This window comes from Hypanus sabinus, chromosome 1 (assembly GCF_030144855.1).
Source record: "Hypanus sabinus isolate sHypSab1 chromosome 1, sHypSab1.hap1, whole genome shotgun sequence".
In the NCBI taxonomy this organism is placed as follows: domain Eukaryota; kingdom Metazoa; phylum Chordata; class Chondrichthyes; order Myliobatiformes; family Dasyatidae; genus Hypanus; species Hypanus sabinus.
This window is the reverse complement of record NC_082706.1, coordinates 43,354,816-43,367,780: the sequence shown is the minus strand read 5'-3', so window position 1 is coordinate 43,367,780 and position 12,965 is coordinate 43,354,816. Positions and strand designations below refer to the sequence as shown.

General features: G+C 53.7%; 1 protein-coding gene across 1 annotated transcript in view; it reads left to right on the top strand.

Moving 5' to 3' along the window:
• The window catches only part of LOC132398847 (rho GTPase-activating protein 33-like), an 86,967-nt gene extending 78,123 nt beyond the window's left edge, over positions 1–8,844 (top strand). Inside the window, exons 19-24 of the mRNA XM_059978712.1 lie at positions 2,448–2,590; positions 3,850–3,924; positions 4,606–4,860; positions 6,354–6,730; positions 7,219–8,040; positions 8,524–8,844. Coding sequence (XP_059834695.1) covers positions 2,448–2,590; positions 3,850–3,924; positions 4,606–4,860; positions 6,354–6,730; positions 7,219–8,040; positions 8,524–8,844 — 1,993 coding nt within the window. The remainder of the gene's footprint in view (positions 1–2,447; positions 2,591–3,849; positions 3,925–4,605; positions 4,861–6,353; positions 6,731–7,218; positions 8,041–8,523) is intronic.
• The last annotated feature ends 4,121 nt before the right edge of the window (positions 8,845–12,965 follow it).

Genomic DNA, 12,965 nt, shown 5'->3' with positions numbered 1-12,965 from the left:
CATTTCCCTCCCTCCTCTTAAAGAGTGGAGTGACATTACAGTTTTTCCATTCGTTCTGAACCATGTGATTCTTCAAAGATCACGACCAATGCCCCTAAATCTGCAATCTCTTAAGCTACCTCTTGTGTAGTCCATCTGCTCCAGGTAACTTGTCTACCTTCAGGCTCTTTAACTTCCCAAGCACCTTCTCCTAAGTAATAGCAACTACTCTCACCTCTGCCCTCAGACACTCTCAAATTTCTGGCATATTGCTGGTGTCTTCCACAGTACAGATGGATGTAAAATAGTTCATATTTTATTTCCTTATTGCTTTTTAGTTACCTTCTGTTGTTTTTTAAAAGCTTCCCAATGTTTTTTGCTGTATTTTGTGCCCTCTCTTTTGCTTTTATACTGTCTTTGACTTTCCTTGTCGGCTATGATCACCTCATCCTCCCTGTAGAATACTTTTTCATCTTTGGGATGTATTTTTCCTGTGCCTTCCGATTTTTCCCCAGAAACACCAGCCATTGCTGTTCTGCTATCATTCCTGATGGTGTCCCCTGCCAAACATCTTTGGCCAGTTCCTCTTTCATGTAGTTCCCTTTGCTCGATTGGAGTACTGATACATCTGATTTTATCTTCTCCCTCTCAAACTGCAGGGTGAATTCTATCATATTATGGTCGCTAGCTTCTAAGGGTTCCTTTACCTTAAGCTCCCTAATCAAATCTGCTTCATTACATAGCACCCAATGCAGAATTGCCTTTTACCTAGTAGACTCAACCACAAGCTGCCCTAAAATGCCATCTCATTGGCATTCTGCAAGTTCCTTCTCTTGGCATCCAGCACCAACTTGATTTCCCTAATCTACCTGCATATTGAAATTCCCCATGATTAACGTAACATTGCCCCTTTTTAAATGCTGCATCTCTCTCCCGTTGTAATTGTACCCCACATCCTGTCTACTTTTTGGAGGCCTGTATCTAACTCCTATCAGGGTCTTTTACCCTCACAGTTTCTCAACTCTACTCACAAGGACTCTGCATCCTCCAATCCCTATGTCACCTCTTTCTGAGGATTTTATTACCAACAGAGCCACCACACCCACTCTGCCTACCTGCCTGCCCTTTTGATTCAATAACTTCCCTTCTGTTAATAACTAATTAATAATTTTCAGCCCTCAAGCATCCAGTTTACTGATCCTTTTCCCTTCTTAATCCAGAATCAGAATCATGTTATCACTGACTTGCACTCAGTGGCCACTTTATTAGGTACAGCCTATACTTAATCCACTACAAGGTTCGATGTGTCGTGCTTAAAGAGATGCTCTTCTGCACGCCACTGTTGTAACACGTGGTTATTTGAGTTACTGTCACCTTCCTGGCCAACCTCCTCTGACCTCTCTCATTAACGATGTGCTTTCACCCAGCCAACTGCTGCTCACCGGATGTTTCTCTGTTTCCCACGCGGAGACTGTCGTGTGTGAAAACTTTTAGCAGCTTAGCATTTTCTGAGATACTCAAACCATCTGGCACCAACAATCATTCCATGGTCAAAGCCACTTAGGTTAGGTCGCATTTCAGGATCAGAATCAAAATCAGGTTTATTTATCACAGGCATGTGTAGTGAAATTTGTTAACTTAACAGCAGCAGTTCAATGCAATACATCATCTAGAACAAGAAGTAGTAAATAAACAAATAAATAAAAAACAAATAAGTTAATAAACCAGTTACAGTATATGTATATTGAATGAATTAAAATCATGCAAAAACAAATAATATATATAGATACACACTCACGCTCAAACACACACACACCCAAACAAACATGCGCGCGCACACACACATACGTATATATTATATTACATGCATACATACATACATATTTATTTATCCTTTATTCTGATGTTTGGTCTGAACAACAACTGAATCTCTTGACCATGTCTGCAGGCTTTTATGCATCAAGTTTCTGCTATATGATTGGCTGATTAGATATTTGCATGAATAAAAAGGTGGCCACTAAGTGTATATGATGGGAAATTTGTTCTTTTGTGCCAGCAGTCCAGTGCAAAGGTATGAAATTACTAAAACAAAGGAGTAGTGCACAATGACAAGCTAATGTTCCTGGGTTCATGGCCCATTCAGAAAAACGATGGCAGAGGGGAAGAAGCTGTTCCGGAAATGTTGAGTGTGGGTATTCAGGCACTTGTACCTCCTCCCTGATGGTGCTAATGAGAAGAATGTATGTCCTGGGTGGTGAGGGTCCTTAATGATGGATGCCGCTTTCTTGAGGCGCCATCTCATGAAGCTGCCCTCGATGGTGAGGAGGGTTTTGCACGTGACGGAGCTGGTTGAGACTACAACCTTGTTGCAATCTTGTGTCCTGCAGAAATACAGACTACCTTGTGCTGGGCAACTTTGACAGGCCATGTCTCTGAACTCCCTGCAACCTCTCCCAATCTCTTGGCAGGAACAGGAATGCGGGGAAGGGCCGCAAGGCTGGAACAGGGAGCTGGAAGAGCTTCTTCACCCTGGGAAAGTCCTCGAGTACGACAGAGCGGGATTCCCATCCAGAAGTGGGCCTGCTGTTCCGGGCAGCCAACAGGGGCCGGGGTACTGGATCCAAGTTCTCTGTGCCCTCACTTCATCATATAACGGTGACCTCAGACACTTGTAGGCACACGGGGTGGGAATCTGAGAAAGAGGCAATCCCGCTTACACTAATCTCATTTTGTTCTCACATTCATGGAACACAGAACAGTCTTGTTCCGGAATAGGACCCACAATGTTGTGCCAAACTAATTCAGATCATGACACCTAATCCCTTCTACTTGCGCTATGCTCCTGCGCATTCATAAACCCCTCTGTTGTACTGGCTCCAACCCTACCCCTGGCAGCACACTCCAGGCAGCCACCACACTCCAGATCAAAAAAAACTCGCTTCACACATCTCCTTTGAACACCTGCTCTCACCTTAAATACATGCACTCTGGTATTAGACTTCGGGAAAAAAGATACCGGCTGTCTATTCTATCTAAGCCTCTTCCACCCCATAGTTTGTCCAACCTCTCCTTGTGTCTCATGCCTTCTAATCCAGACAGCAGCTTGATGAACCTCTTTTGCACCCTCTCCAAAGCCTCCACATCCATAATATTTCAGATGTTGTCTAGCCATAGTGCTGTTCTGTTGAAACATTCACATCAACTGTCCCATCACCCATTCCCGGGATCAAACACAAAGTGAAGCTCCCAATGCACTGTTCCATCACATACAGCTGGGGATCAGACACAGAGTAAGGCTCCCTTCACAGCATCCGATCACAGACTCCTAGGGTCAGGTACAAAGTGAAACTACCTTTACATCATCCCATCACACACTCCTGGGGTCAAACACAGAGTGAGGCTCCCTCCACACTGTCCCATCACACACTCCCGGGGTCAGACACAGAATGAAGCTCCCTCCACACCGTCCCATCACACACTCCCAGGGTCAGACACAGAGTGAAACTCCCTCCACACCGTCCCATCACACACTCCCAGGGTCAGACACAGAGTGAAACTCCCTCCACACCGTCCCATCACACACTCCCAGGGTCAGACACAGAGTGAAGCTCCCTCCACACCGTCCCATCACACACTCCCAGGGTCAGACACAGAGTGAAACTCCCTCCACACCGTCCCATCACACACTCCCGGGGTCAGACACAGAGTGAGGCTCCCTCTGCACTGTCCCATCACACACTCGCAGAGTCAGAGACAGGGTGAAGCACTTTCCACACCGTCCCATCACACGCTCCCAGGATCAGACAGAGAGTGGAACCCCCCCTAGGCACTGTAAAACAGCTGAACCTTTCTCTGCACCCTCTCTCTCAGGATCCAGTGGTGAGTACCGAACACTTCGCTCAGTGAAGAGTGAAGAGTCTCTGTCCTCGCAGACGGGAGTCACAGGTAGGGTGTGACCCTTTCTTTCAGGGTGGTGTCCAATCCTCCTTAGAGTAGGAGTGTGCCAGTACTCTGCGGGACGGGGTGGTTGGGGTGGTGAGGAGGGAGCACTGTGAAGGGGTGAGGAGCGAATGTTGTAGGAGGGTCAGAGGAGGGGGTGCCACACTGTGGGAGGGGCGGTGAGGAGAGGGCAGTATGCTACAGGAATGTTAGTTGTCGCAGCTTTTTCTTCTCTCTCCCTTTCCCTTATAATCCATCTACCCCTCTTCCATGTTCCACCCCACCTGCTTCCCCTCTTTCACTCCCTCTCTCTCAATTTCCCTCATCTTGTTTTCCACCCTCACTTTCCCCTCTGCCCTTCTTCCTTCACTTCCCCTCCCCTTCCCCCTCTTCCACCCCTTCTTCCACCCCTTCCACCCTCTTTGCCCTTTCTTTTCCCCCTTTTGCCCCTCCCCTCTTCACCCTCTCCCCTCTTCGCCCTCTCCCCTCTTCGTCCTCTCCCCTCTTTGCCCTCTCCCCTCTTCGCCCCTCTTCCCTCCACCCCTCTCCCCTCCACCCCTCTCCCCTCCACCCCTCTCCCCCTCTCCTCTCTCCCCCTGTCCTCATTACCACCCCTTCTCCACCCCTCTTCTCCTCACCATTCTCCAACCCCTCTCCAACAAACCCCCTCTCCCCTTTTCTCATCAGCCCTGCCCCGACACCACAGCCTCCGCCATTCTTCCAGCGCAGATGGGCCATCGGACCGCCTGGTTTCGGTTGATCAGCTAGTCCAGCTGCAGAACCCCGGCTTCACCGAGCCCCTCTACGCCCAGCTCCAACCCCGGCGTATGCGGCGAGGGCCCGATGAGGCCAGGTCCAGACAACATGGCCCAGACGGAGAGCGGCCATCCCTACGTTCCTCAGCTGGCAGCCCGCAGGCAGAGGTCAACGCTCAGAGTCAGGGTACGGCTGGAAGTCAGCAGCTCCACAATGACCTCACAGCAGAACTCACTCCTGTGTGAGGAGGGTGGGGCGGGTGGGGCTAAGATAGGGACAGAGAGTGATGCAGGAACTGCAAGGGGTCACAGAGACGGGGAGGGGTGGAGGGACTGGAAGGAGTTGAGGAAGAGCTTCTACAGGGTTGAGGAAGAGCTTCTTCTCCCAGAGAGTTGTGGAGGTGTGGAATGCACTGCCTCGAAAGACGGTGGAGGCCAATTCTCTGGATGCTTTCAAGAAGGAGCTGGATAGATATCTGATGGATAGGGGAATCAAGGGATATGGGGACAAGGCAGGGACTGGGTATTGATAGTGAATGATCAGCCATGATCTCAGAATGGTGGTGCAGACTCGAGGGGCCGAATGGTCTACTTCTGCACCTATTGTCTATTGTCTATTGAGTAGCAGAGACAGAGCAGGTTATAGGGACCAGAGGGAGTTCCAGGGACAGGGAAGGGTGTAGGGACAGGAAGGTGACACAGAGACTGGGAGGGGTGTAGTGATTGGAAGGGATTGCAGAGGGAAGGGTGTAAGGAACAGAGGGTTCACAGAGTTGGGGAGGGGTGTAAGGGATGGAGTGCGTCACAGAGTTGAGGTTGGGTGTAAGCACTGGAAAAGGTCAAAGAGATGGTGAGGAGTGTAGGGCCTGGAAGAGGTCAAAGTGATGGTGAGGAGTGTAGGGCCTGGAAAAGGTCAAAGAGATGGTGAGGAGTGTAGGGCCTGGAAAAGGTCAAAGAGATGGTGAGGAGTGTAGGGCCTGGAAAAGGTCACAGAGATGGTGAGGAGTGTAGGGCCTGGAAAAGGTCACAGAGATGGGAGGAGTGTAGGGCCTGGAAGAGGTCAAAGAGATGGTGAGGAGTGTAGGGCCTGGAAAAGGTCAAAGAGATGGTGAGGAGTGTAGGGCCTGGAAAAGGTCAAAGAGATGGTGAGGAGTGTAGGGCCTGGAAAAGGTCACAGAGATGGTGAGGAGTGTAGGGCCTGGAAGAGGTCAAAGAGATGGTGAGGAGTGTAGGGCCTGGAAGAGGTCAAAGAGATGGTGAGGAGTGTAGGGCCTGGAAGAGGTCAAAGAGATGGTGAGGAGTGTAGGGCCTGGAAAAGGTCACAGAGATGGTGAGGAGTGTAGGGCCTGGAAGAGGTCACAGAGATGGTGAGGAGTGTAGGGCCTGGAAGAGGTCACAGAGATGGTGAGGAGTGTAGGGCCTGGAAGAGGTCACAGAGATGGTGAGGAGTGTAGGGCCTGGAAGAGGTCACAGAGGCAGTGAGGTTTGTAGAGACTGGATTATGGGTCACAGAGATGGAGAGGGATGTAAGAGATCGGGAGGGGGGTGGTTGCAGAGACATGCAAGGGTGTAGGGACCAGAGGGGTTAACAGAGACTGGAGTGTTGACTGGAAGGAGTCACAGAGACAGGGTGGAGCGTGAGGTCTGCAACTTGCCCTCATCTTCAGCTTTTCTTCACAGGTTGGCTCTTGATCACTCACCGGAAATCCCCCTCCCCAACACCCCCTGTCGCCCCACATTTCCCACCTCCCCTGCCCCCACCACCACCTCCCCTGCCCCCTCCTCCCCCACCCACAAAGGGCCCTGCCCGGGATATTGCATTAGCTCTGACTCATCAGGCGCACCATGTGTTCCGGCACAGACACGAGTCAGGGCGCCAGTCTCCCGAGCCTCCCCGACTGCTCCGGACTGCACCGATGGAAGCAGACCCAGCCTGGAGAGGGTCGGACCACCACAGATATGTACTCGCTACCTGGCAGGGCCAGGACCACCCCTTGTTCTCCCGGATTCACCCAGAACATGGGCTTGGCTACCAGAGTGAGGAGACGCTGGATCAGGTAAGTGCGAGGAGGCGCTGGATCCTCCTCCCACTGTGCTCCCTCCTCACTGTCCCGTTCACAGTGCTCCCTCCTCACCACCCCTCCCTCCCACAGCGCTCCCTCCTCACCGTCCCATTCACAGTGCTCCCTCCTCAACACCCCTCCCTCCCACTGCGCTCCCTCCTCACTGTCCAGTTCACAGCACTCCCTCCTCACCACCCCTCCCTCCCACAGCGCTCCCTCCTCACCGTCCCTTTCACAGCACTCCCTCCTCACCACCCCTCCCTCCCACAGCGCTCCCTCCTCACCGCCCTTACCATGGTGCTCCCTCATCACCACCGCCCCCAGCGCTCCCTCCTCCCTGCCCCTCCCACAGTGCCCCTTCACATTCCCTCCCACAGTGCTCCCTACCCCCACAATTGCGTTCCCTCCTCAGAGCTCCTTCCTCCTCTCTCACTCTCTCTGCCTCCATCTCACATTTCCCTTTACCTCTGTTCATTTTGCAGGTCCTAGGGCCTCCTTGGCTCCTGGATTTGGCCCCCACTTGGCACCCGGATTCAGCCCCCACTTGGCACCCGGATTCAGCCCCCAATCGGCACTCTGATTCGGCCCCCACATGGCCCCCGGATTCAACCTTCACTCGGCATCCGAATTCGGCCTTCGCCTGGCACCCGGATTCAGCTTTCACTCGGCACCCGGATTCAGCTTTCACTCGGCACCCGGATTCAGCTTTCACGCGGCACCCGGATTCAGCTTTCACGCGGCACCCGGATTCAGCTTTCACGCGGCACCCGGATTCAGCTTTCACGCGGCACCCGGATTCAGCTTTCACGCGGCACCAGGATTCAGCCCCCACTCGGCACCCAGATTCGGCCCCCGCTCGGCACCCGGATTCAGCCCCCACTCGGCACCCAGATTCGGCCCCCGCTCGGCACCCGGATTCAGCCCCCACTCGGCACCCGGATTCGGCCCCCGCTCGGCACCCGGATTCAGCCCCCACTCGGCACCCGGATTCGGCCCCCGCTCGGCACCCGGATTCAGCCCCCACTCGGCACCCGGATTCAGCCCCCACTCGGCACCCGGATTCGGCCCCCGCTCGGCACCCGGATTCGGCCCCCGCTCGGCACCCAGATTCAGCCCCCACTCGGCACCCGGATTCGGCCCCCACATGGCACCCGGATTCAGCTCCCACGCGGCCCCCGGATTCGGCCCCCACACGGCCCCCAGATTCGGCCCCCATACGACCTCCGGATTCAGCCCCCACACGGCCCCCGGATTCAGCACCTCCTCAGCTTCCTGATTCAGCCCCTCCTCGGCCTCCCGATCTGGTACTCCCTCCCCGCCCCCCATGCCGCTTTCGCCGCAGTGCCCACCCCTCCCTTACCCGAGACCCCCGGGAAGGGCCTACCCGCCCCTCACCCTTTGCCCGTGCTGGCTCCCTCTCTCGTGGACCCCTCCCCCCTCCCCCACCCTCCTCCAAACACCTCTTGCTACCAGGACACCCCTCTCTGCTTCCTCAGTTGCACGGCTCTCCCCCTCCCCGCCGCTCCCGCTCACCCACCAGGCAGGAGGGTACTGGGAGGGGCGAGGGACCCTGCCCACCTCCACCCCCCTTTGCTTTCGCTCCCCGACCCACCCCCACCGACCACCCACAGCAGCAAACTCGAGGGAGGGTCCCATCTGTCCGCTGCCCTATTGGGGTCATACCACCACCACCTCCTCCTCCCCCTCCACCTCCCCCTCCACCTCCCCCTCCCCCACCCCCTCCCCCACCCCCTACTCTCCCCCCACCCCCTCCTCCACCCACCCAGCGCCCTCGCCGCCAGCGCAGTCACCACCATCACCGCCGTCCCCCGCATCACCGTCACCTCTTGCCCCTTCCCCCCTACCACCACCCCGACCTGCTGCTGGCGGCGGGGTGGCCTGAGGGAAGGCAGCGCCTCCTGGCCTGCCCCCGCCACCCCCACCCCCTCCACCGGCCCCCCACCCTCTATCCCGGCCTGCCTGAACGAGCTGTGGCCGTGGCTCGGCGGTATGGCATCGGACCAGCCCGGGACCTCCCGCCACGGGCCTCCCTCTCCCGTCACCACCAGCGATGGAGCTTCAGGGGCCTGGAGCGGAGCTTTTGCTGACGAGGCAAGGGAAATCCGCCACCACAACTTCCTTCCCCCAGTGAAAAAGAAGAATAATCGGCAATTTAACCCTCTCTTGAGTGGTGGGGCATCTAACGAACGCACCTCCGAGGAATGCCTGTCCCGCTGAGGGTCAGAGGCTCCCCAAGACAAACCAAACCTCTGTGCCAAGGGTCCACGGGGAGGGAAGTTGAGGATGGCCTCCCCTTCTACATAAGAAGTCCGGAGATTGGAGGACACCAGAGATTGGGCCAACCTGAACCTCTTCATTCCAACTGTCCATTGATTTCCAACCCCCCCCAGTGCAAATGACTGAAAAACTGCTCCCACCCCCTTTCCCAGCCATCAACAAGAAGCCTGTGATGATCTTTGAATCATAGTCACTCACCCATTGAGGGTCAGGGCAGAGAGGGAATAGGCTTCCTGGATGCGTTAGGGGGTGGGGAATGTGGTGTTGCAGTGGGATACAATTGGGAAGCTGCAGTGGGTCTCAGACACTCATCTCTGTCTCTGTGATAGATGGTGCAGAGCAGGGGTTCCCAACCTTTTTTATGCCATGGACCCTTACCATTAAATGATGAGTCCGTGGACCCCAGGTTCAGAATCCCTGGTGTAGAAGGAACTTCACTCTGAGCCCGGGAGTGTGTGATGGGACGGTGTGGAGGAAGCTTCACTCTGTGTCTGACCCCGGGAGAGTGTGATGGGACTGTGTGGAGGGAAGCTTCACTCTGTGTCTGACCCCAGGAGTGTGTGATGGGACGGTGTGGAGGAAGCTTCACTCTGTGTCTGACCCCAGGAGTGTGTGATGGGACGGTGTGGAGGAAGCTTCACTCTGTGTCTGACCCCGGGAGAGTGTGATGGGACAGTGTGGAGGGAGCTTCGCTCTGTGTCTGACCCCGGGAGAGTGTGATGGGACAGTGTGGAGGGAGCTTCGCTCTGTGTCTGACCCCGGGAGTGTGTGATGGGACGGTGTGGAGGGAGCTTCGCTCTGTGTCTGACCCCGGGAGTGTGTGATGGGACGGTGTGGAGGAAGCTTCACTCTGTGTCTGACCCCGGGAGAGTGTGATGGGACGGTGTGGAGGGAGCTTCACTCCGTGTCTGACCCAGGGAGTGTGTGATGGGACTGTGTGGAGGGAAGCTTCACTCTGTGTCTGACCCCGGGAGTGTGTGATGGGACGGCGTGGAGGAAGCTTCACTCTGTGTCTGACCCCTGGAGTTGGTGATGAAACATGCTTCACCTTGTGTCTGACCCTGGGAAGGGGTGTGGTGACATGGGTCCAATAGGTACTTCCCAAAGCAGGAAAAATACAGGACATGGGAACTGGTTTATTATCGTCATACGTACCAAGATACAGTCGAAAGTTTCAGTAGGAAACAGTATGCTGGAACAGTTACCGAGAAAATGCAAGGCAGGCAGACAACAAGGTTCAAAGACTACAACAAGGTAGATTGTGAGATCAAGAGTCCATCTTTTGCATATGAGAAGTGTTGCAGTGACTGGGATAGAACTGGCCTTGAACCTGGTAGTACATGCTTTCAGGCTTTTGTATTTTCTAGCTGGTGGGTGAGGGGAGAAGAGAGGGTCTATGATTATGCTGGCTGCTTTACCAGGGCATTGAGAAGTGCAGACAGAGTCCATGGAGGGGAGTCTGGTTTCCATGATGGGCTGGGCTTTGTTGTATGGGGAAAGAAATTGATGGGAGAATTAGTGCTGGTTCGCTGGGCTGAATGGTCTGGAGTTTCAGTCTCCAGGGCTGTGGGGGAATCAGTGACGCAGAGCTTATTTATTCTGGGACTGCCTAGGGCAAGAGAAACTGGTCCAACCAGCTACATTCCCGAAGTCCTGGATCACATTTGCCACTTGAACAGACTGTATGTGTCTGTCTCTCTCGCTCCTGATCTCACACAAACACACACCCATACAACACCTGGCTGAGACAGAGGGAGCTCACACACCAGTGAAATGGGAGGGGGGTTACAGAGTGAGTGTGGGGTGTAGGAACTGGAGGGGGTCATGGAGACTGGGAGGTGTGCAGGGCTGGAGAGGGTTACAGAGATGTGAAGGGCATAGGACTGGACGGGGTCACGGAGACGGTGAGGGGAATAATGGTCAGAGGGACGTAGTGGGCTAGAGGTGGTCACAGACAGGGAGAGGTGCAGGGACTGGAGAGGTTCACAGATGGGAGGATGGGTGCAAGGGTCAGAGAGCTGGGGAGGGATGTAGGGGCCAGAGGGGAGGGAGTCATACAGATGGGGTGGGTGCTGGTACTGGGGACAGGGATGGAGAGGTTAGTAGGAGGATGAAACAGGACACGAGAGGAGGATGGATTTACAGAGGTATATAGTATATGTATCAGTGGTGGTGTGAGCAGGTGCAGGGACTGCCAGCTGTGGTCTGTAACCTGGTGCAGCAGGTTTAATACAGGAATGCCATCTAACTTGACATCATCTAGCTGCCACTCTATCAGCACCCTCCCAAAGAACCTTACAGTTCCTACCCAACCAGCTCGACAAGAACAGGCTTCTCAGTACAGAACACCAGATTCTGCAGATGCTGGAAAATCAGAGTAACACACACACAAAATGCTGGAGGAACTCAGCAGGTCAGGCTGCAACTATGGAAATGAATAAACAGGTGATGTTTTTGGCTGAGATCTTTAATCAGGGCTGAAAAGAAAGGGAGGATGCCAGAATAGGAAGGTGAGGGAGAGGGGAAAGGGGAGGAGCATTTTTCCCTTTTTTTTAAAAGTAGAAACTACTGTAGAAATGTGGGGTAAAGGGGATGAGTGAGGGAGCAGGGAAGGGTAGAAGTTGGAAAGGTTGAGGGTGGGAATGGAGAGGGAGGAGTGAGGGGAGGTTGAGTGGAGGAGGTAGAGAGAAAGGAGGAGTGGGTTGGGGAAGAAAGGAAAGGGAGGGAGTGGAGGGGTAGAGAGAAAGAGGGGGGAAATAGAGGGAGTTAGTGGGTTGGGTTGTGGAGAACCACAAACAGGAGACAGCGAACATGGAGCTACGACAGGAGCCTGCATCGGTAGGAGCAAGAAATCAGTTGACCTTTTGTGTTGTAATCTCTCAACAGGATCCCAAATACCAATCCCTCTCTTCCTCCCACCAGCATCAAGGCCGTTCTTGCCCCCCCCCCCCCACCGAGTTTCCCCAATAGGAATGGGTGTTGCTCCTGATTCAAGAGTCTGCACCCAACACGGCAACTGTAATTGCCTTCCGTCAGGGATATACTGTAACACTGGGATGGGTGGGAATTGGAGGGCAGATCTCTTCACAGCAGTAAAGGTGAGAGAGAGTATGAGATAAATGAATATCTCTCTGCACAAGGTCCTAACTTGGAAGGATTGCAGGGGTGTGAAAGGAGAGTGGCATCTTTCCCTCCCACCTCCTGGGCCTTAGGGTGAGTTAGTGAGAAACCACCCCCCCCCCGCTATAATCCGAAGATTTATTCATCAAATCTATAGTGAAACATTCAGTGAATTGTGTCATTTGCGTTGACAACCAACACGGTCTGAGGATGTGTTGGAGGCGGCTTGCAATAGTCGTTATGTTTCTGGTGCCAACAACTCATTAACCCTAAGCAGTACCTCTTTGGAATGTGGGAGGAAACTTGCGGGGTCAATGAGAAAATGTACAGACAGCAGCAGCAATTGAACCTGAGCCACTGTTCTAAAAAAAGTGTTGCGTTAACTCGTACACTACTGAGCCTCCAACACCACACAGTATTCACTGTCTGGTTTAGTTAGAAATCATCTCCCTGTATCTAAACTGTGCATTCAATTTCCATTCATAAGGGTTCCTGTCAGAACTGGCTCCGTGGTGCAGAAGGCCGAGATGCTGCCTCAGGTCTAGTGAGAGAGGTTCACTGCGTGTGTGCATTCTCCCATCTCCATGACCACCAACTCCACACTCCAGTTTCCTCACAGGCACTTAATAATATTGCAGGTTAGACCATATTGTGTTCAGTTCTGGTTGCCTCATTATAGAGATGAGGAAGCTTTCAAGAGGCTGGATAGGAGGTTTGTCAGAATACTACCCGGATTAGAGAGCATGGCTTATGAGGAAAGTTTAAGCAAGCTGGGGCTTTTCTTACCAAGGTGGAGGAGGAGGTGAACCAA